Below are 12,830 nucleotides of genomic sequence, written 5' to 3' on the forward strand. Positions count from 1 at the left end.
GTTTCCTCCTTCGTCCCACTTCCTTCCATTTCCTTATCCCTCCCTTCTTTCCTTGCTTCCTTCTCTTTCTTCTGTTCCACACATAAACCCACAACATCATCATTTCATGTCTGCATATTGATTCATTAACTGCTCAAGAGCTTCTATATGAACAAAATCCCAGGCGATGAAGTTCCACATCCCCCCCCTATATTCTCTGATACAAGAATCAATATAACAATTGAAAAGAGGATTTAATTAGAAGCAGAGGCTTACTTGCATGGAGTGGAAACTCTTGTTCAAATGGGGTCTTGATGCTTTATAATTACTGTCTTGATCTTTCATTCACTTCCAGAAGAAATTCTGACTTGAGGGATACTGCAACGCATATGAAAAGTTTCGAGATGACCAAGGGCGGGTTTCTTAGCTAGGAGCAATCAATTAGCATGCTTGACAAGTCAAGGAATTTAAGCTTGGCGCCGGAAAAAGAAAAAGAAAATAACAGGGAAAAAAATGGAAGAGTGTGTTTAAGAAGCTATTACCAAATGTGGGTCTTCACATTCAAGTTGCATGCATTAGCTGTGTAATTACCCAGAAAGTTACATCCATCGCCAATTTCAATTCATGACCATCTTGCCCTCCTTATCATGTGTATATGATTAATTGTTAGTATTGATTTTATGTATTGTGAATTTCCAATACTAATATATATAACTGGAAGAGCAGGCGGTAAGAAGGAGCGATGAGAAGAGGCGTGGATTTCAGAGCCGGGAATGAGCGTTCAAGTCAATCATGCACACGTGATATGGTGGGTCCTACTTCCTACCTACTAAGATGAGTGATTTCTGTTCTTCCAATGGGGAACTACCACGTCATCGAAAGGGACGATCTATATGGAGTGTGATGTGGACCGCGTTGCATCATAATCGAAAAGTCAAACTAGACCATGAACCGACGAGGAACAGGATCCCGGAGTTCCCTGAGGCGCCAACCAAAAGGCAAAACACTAAGGCCGTGTTTGGCATGCAAGATTTTTCTTTCAAGAGATCCAACATCGTCTCTCTCTTGGCCCTTGACTTGTTATAATATGCTTTTGATTTTGCGTCCTTATTTCTTCCTCGTCATGATACACTGTTGACCCACTCACCTGTTTTAGGGCATGGAAACGCTTTCATATTGATCATTCTGCATATACCGCCTTATGCATGTGATCCAACTTTTCTTCACATTTGATTGATTTCTTTTTCCCCTCTCGTTCCTAAGGACGAGGCCAATCTAAATCTGCAAATAAATCATAAGTTGCAGAGAAAGAACAATAAATTAAGACCCGTGTATTGACCGATAGCATTTTATAAATGATTTTGTGTGAGGACCATTTGTGTGCTTTGACAAATGAGAGGACACGGGAAGGAAGATTTGCAGAGACTTGTTTGAAGAACAAATGTCACATTATCGTGAGTAGTATTGGTAGGTATTTTACTGAAACGTGATTTCGCACTTAAGCCTGAGGTTTAATTTTTCATTTGAACTCGAGACATTTAATATAAAAATATATTCCAGCTCCTTCAACTTGAGGCTGCTGCATTAAGTCGTCTTTGTTGAGCTGCCTCTTGTCCAACAGACGTTTAGCACACCTTTCCCTTTTGCCCTGAACAATGATGAATCTCTATTAGGGATATTGAAATGTCGCGTATGTTTTTATTACGTTATATGACAACCAAACATTAATAATTTTCAGATTTGTCTAATCTGCGTTCTACGTGACAAGTTTACAATACTTCTGACAAATATTATTCACTTTTAACGGTAAAATATTCTAATTAACTGTTTTATTAAATTTGGCGAAATTACATTTTATACGTTTTCAACTCACAATTTGGACCCTACTCACTTGTTTCGAATTAGATGCATGGGTGCATATATGGGATATAAGATTATAAACTTGTAATCTCAATGGGCCGGCGTTTACTGTTATGTATTCTTTATCTTAAATTTAACCAATTCTAAATCCAATTAACGTCCTTATATATATAATTAACTTCACTGTTCGATGTCTTCTATTTTGTTATTATATATCTTTAACCACAAATTTGAATGCTCATGTGTACGTGAGCGATGTTGCACGAAAGACGACTACTCTTGTTAATTAGTCTTGCAGTGAAGAAGCCGCCATTGATGATTCATTAGGTAGCAGACAGGTGAAGCCTTTAGAAATTTGACATGTAATTCAATACATACGTTCACGCCACCAGTCACCATGTTCACAAATTCCTAAAGAGTTTACTCTACGTACTTCTTTTTCCACTTCCTTCTCCCAAGTTGTATTGCTCTCTTCTGAAACTGAAAGGAAAAAAAATACTAAATGAAACATCAAAACTAACGGGCCTCTTAATCATTCACTTTGAAATGTCTTTACATGCATCTCTTAACAAGTGAAAGTTATCTCTACCGGCCATCAGAAATCCAATAGCTAGCAGAACTCAGTACGCATACAGATAACACGTACGTGAAGTCCTCTACGTGCCTTTTGATTGATATTGTCCTTGATCCATCGAAGTTATGATCACGTTTGATTAATTAGCTTGTTGATGCTCATCATAGGACATGAGGAGCAGAGTGCAAGAGTTTTTCGTCTCCTTTAATTTTCTGCATAATTAGCGGGCCATTTATAAGTGTACAAATGTACCATTATGAACCAATATTGTTGTTAACTTACAGTGAGGTAAAGTTAAACAATGGCCAAATGATAGATTTCTTCGGAAAGCAGTTTTTTCTGATTCCAATTTTAATGCAGTGTGATTAATAACTAATTTTGTCTTCAGATCTCCAAAGTCACGTTTACGTGTTCCATAGACAGGTTAATCTGTCGGGATAACATGAATTATACTTGTCGTCTCCTTTAATTAGTCGTTAATCCTTTTCAAAGGTTGGGTTAGTTATGATATTGGAAAGATTCATAGCTCTGTCATTTTGATATAACAAATAATGTGTTTCAGAGCTCAAGTCTGTGTACGTATACCCTATCAAAATCAATTGCGCTTACTTATCACACACTTCACATAATCTAATCTAAGGTGTCTCAGTCATGTTTACCCGTTCGCAAAACATGGATTCACACTAGCTAATCTTCACGATGAAGCCTCACTTGTTCAGGACATGATTGGAATACGAGGATGTGACACAAGAGTGACGGCAGAATTGGCAAAAATTATTAATTAAATTCGTGACTTCAAAAACACAGACAATCATATTTAAGGACTCTCTTGTCCTTCTTATCTACATGCTATATGATTATTATCTCTTGCATTGTTCAGCATAAAAGTATGTCTCAGTACGATAAAAGAAAATTCATCTAAGAAAATTAAAAGATCGCCCGTGGAATAATTAATGAGTTCATCCATTAATTGCATAACTTCACATATATGCATCAGTCTAATCTGCAGCTGTGGCCTGTACCAGAAGAAAGTGAATTAAGAGATGCAATTCTGCAAGGTAAAAGGAATCAATTAAGTTACAGCAGCAAAGTAGCCAGTAATTATATAAGCGATGAAATTATGAAATGATGAATTATATATTGCTTTGTTTTAACTTTCCATCTCTATAATTCATTCAATTTCAACTGGACCAACCTTAACATGGATTAGATCCGGATAATTACTAAGTACATGTCGTGAGAATCAATCTAGAATATATAAATGACAAAAGCAGTTGTTGGACGGATATATAGATTCAAGAGAAGAGGAGAAAGACCAGAATTGATTGCCGGCTTAACCAACAATAATGACCTACTTGTTCTTCACTTAAAGATCATAACAGTATTATATGTTATCCATATCATTGCGTTCTTTATAAAACTTAATCATCTCTTTTATGCAAAAGAGATAAAACTTTATGCACTTAGGCAATGATAAATTAAACATGATAAAGCCCAAAGATTCAAACGCAGTGCTAGCGATATCATGTTAGGTTGTGTGTCTTCTTTTTGAAAATGGCTTACACATATGCACTTTCATGTATATATAAAAGGCTATGGAAACTGGTTTATCATTGAATTGAGTAATCAACTACGATCACAAAAGTAATTGATGACGGTATCTGTAATCTTTTTACCTTCAGAGCATCTATATTCAATATTCATTGCTTTCATTATTATCATACACTTCGAATATTATAGCGATCGAAAGTGTCTCTCTATCTCTAACCTGAATAGTTTTCTTTGCTCTACGCACAACCTGCAAAGTACTCCTTCGATCAATTAGGAAAGGAGTTCTAAATTCAAGCAACGTTGCGGTCTAGAACACTTCTTATTCTAATTAATGCTAAGAGTAGAAAAAAAAGAAAGTATAATTTAAGTTTTCTGATGCATTAATTCCCCCAAGTATATTAAATAAAAAATCATTATCTAATTGCGTATTTGACATTATATATCTTAGACACGTCTCTGATTATGTTTCCCCATCAAGATTGTTTTTGAATGAGAATAGTTATAAATTTTTCAACGGATTTTTTGATTGATGGTGAAGTGGTTGACGGGTATTTGTCATATGGAAAAGGCGAAGCAAAACCCTAACCCTAAATAAGGTTTTAAGCCAAGTCATACTTGCAGAGCTATACTTGTCAAGCACTTCAAAATAAAATATTTAGACTGCAATACTGCCAAGTATTTAATTAATGAATAATTCACACCGAAACGATGAAACTAAAATATGTATAATGCATTAATCAGATATGAATTCGTATAATTCTTATCAGAAATAATAGATATTCAGAATGCCAGAAACGACCCATAAATTTTACTGGCACAAAGTTTGTTTCCAAAAGAGTACGTCCTATACATATACATAGGTATAAATATATTGACAAGAGTTGGTTGCTCTTTAACAGAAACGATTTCATATCCAGTTGCCCCCTATCAGATCAGAAAAGCATATGTGTGTGTGTGTGTGTGTGTGTGTGTGTGTGTAGGCTTCAGTAGAAATTTGCTCGCCACAGTGACATTTCTAGAACTTGGCTGCGAAGCCTTTTAGAGGAATGATGATATATGAGCGTTTTCTTGCAGGTGTTGTTCAATCTATGAACAGATATGTTAGGTTGGAAAAAACTGGCGAAGCTTGCTACGTGTAAGAGTGCGTTTTCTTGAAAAGATATGTTGTTTCGCGGATCGTGAAGTGTCCCAAACTCAAAAGACTATTTTCTGCGCACGTTTCCTGGGCAACGAATTTAAGGAACAGTTTGAGGATCCTGGACAAGGAAATCATACAGCACACTCTTGTATATAATAGCATGCATATGCATATTCTTTCAATAGGATAGCCAGACCGATATGCCTATTTACTTGCTGAAGTAATTGTTTTTTTAAAAATACATGTATATATATGACCAAAGTTATCTGAGACAACGCAAATTGCAATTTTCAGATAGCTCATGTTTTATCTGCTGAAACGCCGAGTTTTAGTATCCAAATGCTAATACTAATAGTCATGTTTAGTTCTTTTTTTTAGTTAATTCCGATCATAATCAATATTCTATTCCCCCCTTCCACTTGTTCATCACTAAATGTAATGTATATGATGCACAGTGACCGATTTGACTCTGCGTAATTACGTTTGCAAGGGATCAATCCAACTCGGAATTATACACATGCTCAAAACTCTGGCCCTGGACCGTGGGGTTTTCAGGATACAACGCCTCTCTCTATTTCGGGCTTTAAGTCCATTTCTTTTATAATGAGCCCATGATACTAAGCCCAATCTTGATCTGGCCCAAAAAGGCCCAATCCTTCCCCTCCCGTTTTCCCAGAGTTTCGCGTTCCTATTTCAATTATGTAAATACTATCGTGACTAATCATTAATGTTTTAAATAAATGTGAGCTTCAAGTTGAAATAAATCCAAAAAATAGTTTATTTTATTTTTAACTAGGATGGGCTTAAAGTAATAATTTATTAGTAATGAATTTTTAACCTGATTATTAATCATGATACGACTTCTAATAAATGTTAACTTTTAAATTGATTTTCAAATTAATAAAAAGCCATAAACTGTACTGAAATCATTGTTTAAATAAATTTATATGCATTCAATTATTATCGATCATCTCAACAAATATTTAAGTGAATCGCATGTATTGTATCCTCATTTTTACAAATTTAACAGAAAATACGGAGAAAAGATAAGGAAATATCATTATGCGATTTCAAAGAATGAATGTGATTGCTAAAAATTATCAATGACAAATTAATGACAAATTCTAATGCAAAAAGATTCATGCTCCTTTGTGTTTTTTTTCCCCTATTACTTTTCTATTCTAAAAATAAAACTATTTAATAGTAATTATATTGTAAAATAAGTCTTGTGATTTTCTCGAAATATTAGAAAATGTAGGCGGAAAGAAAAAAAGACTGAAACAACGCGAGAGTGCGCCAATGAAAAAGATTGTGGCGACACTGTGAGCTCACAGTGTTATGTTACAGAAGGAATTGGGAATCGGCATCGTCACCGTTGTGAGAACGAAAACGAGCTGTCCAGATTCTAAGATTCCATTAAGTTGCGTACTTCCTCCGATCCACTCTCCATCTCTCAGTCTTCCACCGTAAAGCGTGCCCTCCTCGCGATCCCCTCCCCCTCGATCGTCGTCTTTCCCAAATCAGCGCCGTTTTACGATGCAGACTCTGCAGCAGAAGGCCTCCGAATGGAGCGGAGTTCCCACCGCCGATGCTTTCGCCATTGATGACACCAATCTCTTTGATAAACTCGGCCTTCAAACCTTCATTAACCTCTCCACTAATTTCTACAATAGGTACTCTGTTCATTCATGTTTGACTTTCAAAATGCCTATTATTCTCGTTTTTCTTTCTGCTCTTTTGATCCCATGCCTACACAGACGTGCTGACATATATTTTGTTGATAATTTGAGCAATTTGGATCAGGGTGTATGATGATGAGGAAGAATGGTTTAGATCAATCTTTGCTGGTTCAAATAAGGAAACCGCAATTCAGAACCAATATGAATTCTTCGTCCAAAGAATGGGTGGTCCTCCTCTGTTTTCACAGAGAAGAGGTGTGCTTACTTCACTGTTTTGTTTTATTTTATTTTATTGTTTTTATTGCTCCTTTTGCTTTAAGAGCCTAGTATTCTTCACTTAAAACCTCCACTGACGAGTCTAATATTTCGTTTATTGCTCATTTTACTCAAAGATTAGTTTCTTAAAATGATGACCTGCTTGTATGACCTAGTCTTTGACTGTAGATCTGTACGATGCTCCCAATTCCACTATGCTTTTCTCTTATAATTTTGAAGGCGTGGGTTATCTTTGTTATGTATGATATTTGGGAAATATATTGCTTGAATGGACTCCGTGAAAATGACCAAGGTGAATAGATAAGAGGTGATTTCAAATTTTAAGGGTCTTGGTGTGAAGCCTTTACCCTTGAGAAGAAGCAATCCTGAGTAATGAATGTTGAGTTTTTCACAGCTTTATCTCTCCCTAGTTTAGTTTAATTCCCGCAAACTAAGTGTTATCCAGAGGATAACCTTTAAAGAATGGAATTAGTGTGGGTGAGTTCAGCAACATGTCTGTAAAGAGACTAGCTAAATTTTTAAAATAGAACTAAACTAATTTGTATTACAATCTTACTGTCCAGTATTCTCTTTGGAGAAGTAGTTTGATTTAATCACCTGAAAACTTTTTAACCTTTGATCTCCCCTTGATATATGGCAGGACATCCTGCTCTGATTGCACGACATCGACCATTTCCTGTGACACATCAAGCAGCAGAGAGGTGGTTACATCATATGCGACAAGCACTGGACAGTACATCAGACATAGATGATGACTCCAAGATCAAAATGATGAACTTTTTTAGGTACACATATATTCTCTCCAAATTTGCAAGATTACTTATTGACCAAATAAAAATGGTTGCAAGATTACTGATCATATAGAGCATTTACTGATTTCTTGGAATTCAGGCACACTGCATATTTTCTGGTGGCTGGGGATGAGCTGAAGAATCAGAACCAGCAGATACCATGCAAGCATGCAACCACCAAGCAGCAACAGTGATAGAATCTTAAGGATATTATATATTTCTCTCTGAACGATGATGAAACGAAGAAATATATCATTCTTAAAGTTATGCGCTCTGCTAAACGCATAAAACCCATTAATTAATGAATGATTATTGGAATATACAACTTCCTATTTTTTTGGTCAGTCTTTTTTATTGGCGCATCTGAGACATTCTGTATTATCTATTTATTATTATTATTATTTTTGGCCGAGGGAGACATTCTGTATTATACTGTTATCTGGTTCGAGAAAAAATAATCATTCTTCGAAAAGACATCGTTTTTAAAAAAAATGAAATTGATTAAAAAAAAAAGTATGGTTTTCTCATGAATCTCGTAACCCCCTCGGACGTAATAGGATTTAAAGTTCACATCATCTGAAGTGAAAGTTCTAATTCTGACGCTTGAAACAACAGAAAGTTAATGGAAAAGTGTCTTTTGCCGAGCATAAATGTTTAGAAGGACCGAAGGGACTCTGTATAGCGATTGTATAGCGATGTATTAGCTGCAGACAAAGGTTTCTAAACCTTTGGGCTAAAGCATATCAGAATGTGACAAGATGTTAAAGGGACAGTGTGATGTGCACTAGAGTTTCTGAGCTATGGCTTATGATTTCTATGTGCCCATTTCAACTTCTTTTGGACTTAAAACATTTCACAATTGATATGATCTACGCATACAACATGAACAGAGAAATGCAGTTGAAACATACAAACAGCAGCGAACCCTGGTTGGCTCAATAATTATGAATCTTGCGCAGAAAGTGAATGCCTGTAATTGTTGCCATCCTTGGAAAATATTAGGTGTTTAAGGGTATCAACAAAGCAATGGTGCTTTTGTAGTTCAATTCAAAGAAAAAGGTACAGTAAACCAAGGATGTCCGTCAGCGTCTCTATTTGCTCAAAAAAGGCTGTAAATTTCCATAGCATTGTAGTAGTATTTACCAAAATCATTCTTTAATTTTCCGCCCTGTCATTTACGATTTGGACTAACATTATTTGAGGATTTAGATCTCTTGCTTGCAGCTAAAATACTGGAATTCCGGAGTATAAATTTTGTAAAGCAACTTTACCTACTTATTTCTCGGTTCTGGTATTATTCTCTAGTAAGTTCTTCACCTTATTCCTCATTTGTCGTCTTTCTTCTTTTTTATGTATATCAATTAAAATTAAGACTGCATTAATTAACTGAATCTGGATTATTGATCATGAATTAACCCGCCGTATACTGCTCATTAAACCAAATAATTTCATACTATTTGTAGTAGGTCAGAAGACCATGCCAGAAATGACGGGAAACAAAAAGCAGGGGAACCATATCTAGCCGGCCGTCAGTTTTCAAAGCTCAAGAACCACCATGCCAATATGTTTTTATCATTGTAATGGACACTGAATCCAACACAGATCTCTTCAGAAATCAAAACGCGTCTGAGCATTTCGTTATGGGGAAAAAAAGAATTATACAATTGGAATTTGAGATTAAAGAAAGAAAGAAAAAAATAAAACTCATGTACATCATGGAAGCTCAACAATCCAACAAATGAGTGGGAGGGAAAATTCTTCTGGATGGAACAGCAAACCTAGCAGAGAACGAACGACAGAGGCTGTCGGGTTCCATGCAATCCAATCCTTGATCAAAGTTCAAGGAGTAAGTTCGTGGGTTATAAGTGCCCTCCATTGCACCATAAGACTTCAACAATTTCTTCTTATTATTATTTTCTCTTCTGAATCTGAGTTTTCTCAGAAGCACCTGCCACACCGTCGGCTTTGCATTGGCATAGGTTGCCGACGTATATCCCCGACGGTGCGGTTTAGTGTAGCTGCCGTAGGTGTAGCTGCGACCTAACCGGATGGTGGAAGTTACCTCCCTGCGTGAACCAAACAAGTACTTCTTCAGATCCATTCCTCAAAGAGAACCCAAATTCTGTTTGACACGCCTAGAGCTTACAAAGAGACTTCTTATATAGTTGGCAGGAGGAAAGAGGAAGGAAGGACATGGGGTGATCAGCTTAGTTTGATCCTTCTCGAAGCCTTTGTTTTGCTTTGTAATGATGAAGAGGCCGCTCTATTATTATATATATGTATATACTCATATATAACGTATACCAAGTAACTACCCATTTAATATTTTGAAAAGAAGCATTCTTCATTCTTCAATGTTCATTAAGAAACTCTGGCCAAAAAAAAAAAAAATGTTCATTAAGAAACAGTACCAGTGGTGTGAACTGTGAAGTGGGACCGAGTATGGGCGCGGAACGTCAACTGTGGCAGCAAGCGACTGGGCTTTCTTCCGTTCCAACGTGACAGGCTCTGACTCGTATAATAATAAGGGAAAATTACGTACAGGTTTCACAGAAGGCAATTTATTAATCTGAGGTCTCACGAAATGTCAAAATCACTGACAGGTCCCAAGGGACCTCAGAGTAATATTTTCGATTTGTAAAATGACATTACTGCCCCTCATATTCCAGATTCACATTTGTTCTGTCATTGCGATTTACAACCTTAGCAGCGACTATTAACAACCCAATGAGAGGGCGTTAACAATCCTAGCAGTATCCGTTAACAACTTACTTTATAGAATCATATAACCTCCACATAAGAGTAAATTATAACCAAATAGTATAATACAACAACTTTAACACTAAAATGGGAAGCTTTTTGATATCATTAAGAATTTTAACTAGATCCAATAGGATTGTAGTAATATTTTAATGCGAAGATCCATTTACTACCTCAACAGCAACTATTAACAACCGAATGAGAGGGCATTAACAATCTAAGCAGTATCCGTTAACAACTTACTTTATAGAATTATATCACCTCCGCATAAGAGTAAATTATAACCAAATAGTATAATACAACAACTTTAACACTAAAATGGGAAGTTTTTTGATATCATTAAGAATTTTAACTACACCCAATAGGATTATAGCAACATTTTAATGCGAAAATCCATTTACAACCTCAACAGTAAGTATTAATAATCTAAGGAGAACTGTTAACAACCTCAGCAATGTCTGTTAACAACTAACTTTATCGGATAATATAACTTCTAACTATAACTAACTAAATTATAACTAAATAGTCTTAAAGTTAATCTTATATAGTTGTTAGAGGTTATATTATCCTATAAAGTCAATTGTTAACAGATACTGCCTAGATTGTCAACAGCTCTCTTTGGGTTATTAATACTCACCATTGAGGTTGTAAATGAATCTTCGCATTAAAATATTGCTATAATCCTATTGGGTTTAGTTAAAATTCTTAATGATATCAAAAAGCTTCCCATTTCAGTGTTAAAGTTATTGTATTATACTATTTGGTTATAATTTACGTTTATATGGAGGTTATATGATTCTATAAAGTAAGTTGTTAACGGATACTGCTTAGGTTGTTAATGCCCTCTCATTCGGTTGTTAATAGTCACTGTTGAGGTTGTAAATGGATCTTCGCATTAAATATTACTATAATCCTATTGGATCTAGTTAAAATTCTTAATGATATCAAAAGCTTCCCATTTTAGTGTTACAGTTGTTGTATTATACTATTTGGTTATAATTTACTCTTATACGGAGGTTATATGATTCTATAAAGTAAGTTGTTAACGGATACTGTTAGGGTTGTTAACGTCCTCTCATTGGGTTATTAATAGTCGCTGTTGAGGTTGTAAATGGATCTTCGCATTAAAATATTACTATAATCCTATTGGATCTAGTTAAAATTCTTAATGAGATCAAAAAGCTTCCCATTTTAGTGTTAAAGTTGTTGTATTATACTATTTGGTTATAATTTACTCTTATGTGGAGGTTATATGATTCTATAAAGTAAGTTGTTAACGGATACTGCTAGGGTTGTTAATGCCCTCTCATTGGGTTGTTAATAGTCACTGCTGAGGTTGTAAATTGCAATGACAGAGCAAATGTGAATCTGGAATATGAGGGGCAGTAATGTTATTTTACAAATCGAAAATATTACTCTGAGGTCCCTTGAGACTTGTCAGTAATTTTGACATTTTATGGGACCTCAGAGTAATAAATTACTTTCTGTGGGACCTGTACGTAATTTTCCCTAATAATAAACAGAGGGGTCAGATTTAGAGGGCGAAGGAGTCTTCTTTTGCTGGCCACGCTCCCACCTACTATTCCTCCTCCTCTTAACTAATAAATAACTGTCTTCCGTTAAGCTAAGCCCTAATTTTATGACTCATCAGTTGAAATATAGAGAAAACAATTAAGTGTGGAGAAAAGGCATGGGTCATGTACTTTTGACGAATATAATAAATCTAATTAATTTATATATATGAAATTTATTAGATTCAAATATCGCCGCTGACAAAAGAGAGATAACGTCGCAACGCAAGATTTTGAAGAAGAAAATTACGTCTGAACAAATACACGATTTCGAGAGAAAAAATTTAATTATTTGTGACTTTTATGCAATCATATGTTTTTGAATTAGTATTGTTATATGTATATGATTTCCAGATATCCCATATCCCATTGATCTTCAATAACACCCCATTATTTTAGCTCTTCCATTATTATTTTCGGTCAGGAGCTCTTTGATTATAAAAATGCATTGCGCAACAACAACCCATAGTTTTCTATATTATCAGACACTTGTCCCAAAAGTATAATTATGAAGAGTGGCATTCTTCCTCCGGCGGGCAACTGATATTGGGCTTAAATATTCTGCAAGTTTTATTGGATATGTTGGATATAGTCAGATTTAATCTTGGACTAGCTAGTCAATTAATTATGCAGACCTGCAGTGATACTGGC

At 35.4% G+C, this 12,830-nt stretch overlaps 1 protein-coding gene and 1 long non-coding RNA gene across 3 annotated transcripts; one reads left to right on the top strand and one right to left on the bottom strand.

Moving 5' to 3' along the window:
* Nucleotides 1–22: 22 nt before the first annotated feature.
* Nucleotides 23–604, bottom strand: LOC114750944 (uncharacterized). Of its 2 annotated transcripts, none has more exons than XR_003740697.1 (3): nt 522–604; nt 256–357; nt 23–71 (listed from the first exon to the last, which is right to left on the bottom strand). It is a non-coding gene; the product is annotated as an uncharacterized LOC114750944 (long non-coding RNA). The 2 variants fall into 2 exon arrangements; XR_003740698.1 differs by having other exon boundaries at nt 256–428; nt 522–591.
* A 5,823-nt stretch (nt 605–6,427) lies between these two features.
* On the top strand, nt 6,428–8,314 carry LOC114750948 (two-on-two hemoglobin-3-like). Its single transcript, XM_028939592.1, has 4 exons — nt 6,428–6,775; nt 6,906–7,036; nt 7,698–7,842; nt 7,949–8,314. The coding sequence occupies exons 1-4, from the start codon at nt 6,639–6,641 to the stop codon at nt 8,040–8,042; spliced, it is 507 nt and encodes a 168-aa protein (XP_028795425.1). The 5' UTR covers nt 6,428–6,638; the 3' UTR covers nt 8,043–8,314.
* Nucleotides 8,315–12,830: the final 4,516 nt, after the last annotated feature.

The sequence above is a fragment of the Neltuma alba genome, unplaced genomic scaffold, assembly GCF_004799145.2.
Source record: "Neltuma alba isolate B1F8T4 unplaced genomic scaffold, ASM479914v2 tig00006698_pilon, whole genome shotgun sequence".
In the NCBI taxonomy this organism is placed as follows: Eukaryota; Viridiplantae; Streptophyta; class Magnoliopsida; order Fabales; family Fabaceae; genus Neltuma; species Neltuma alba.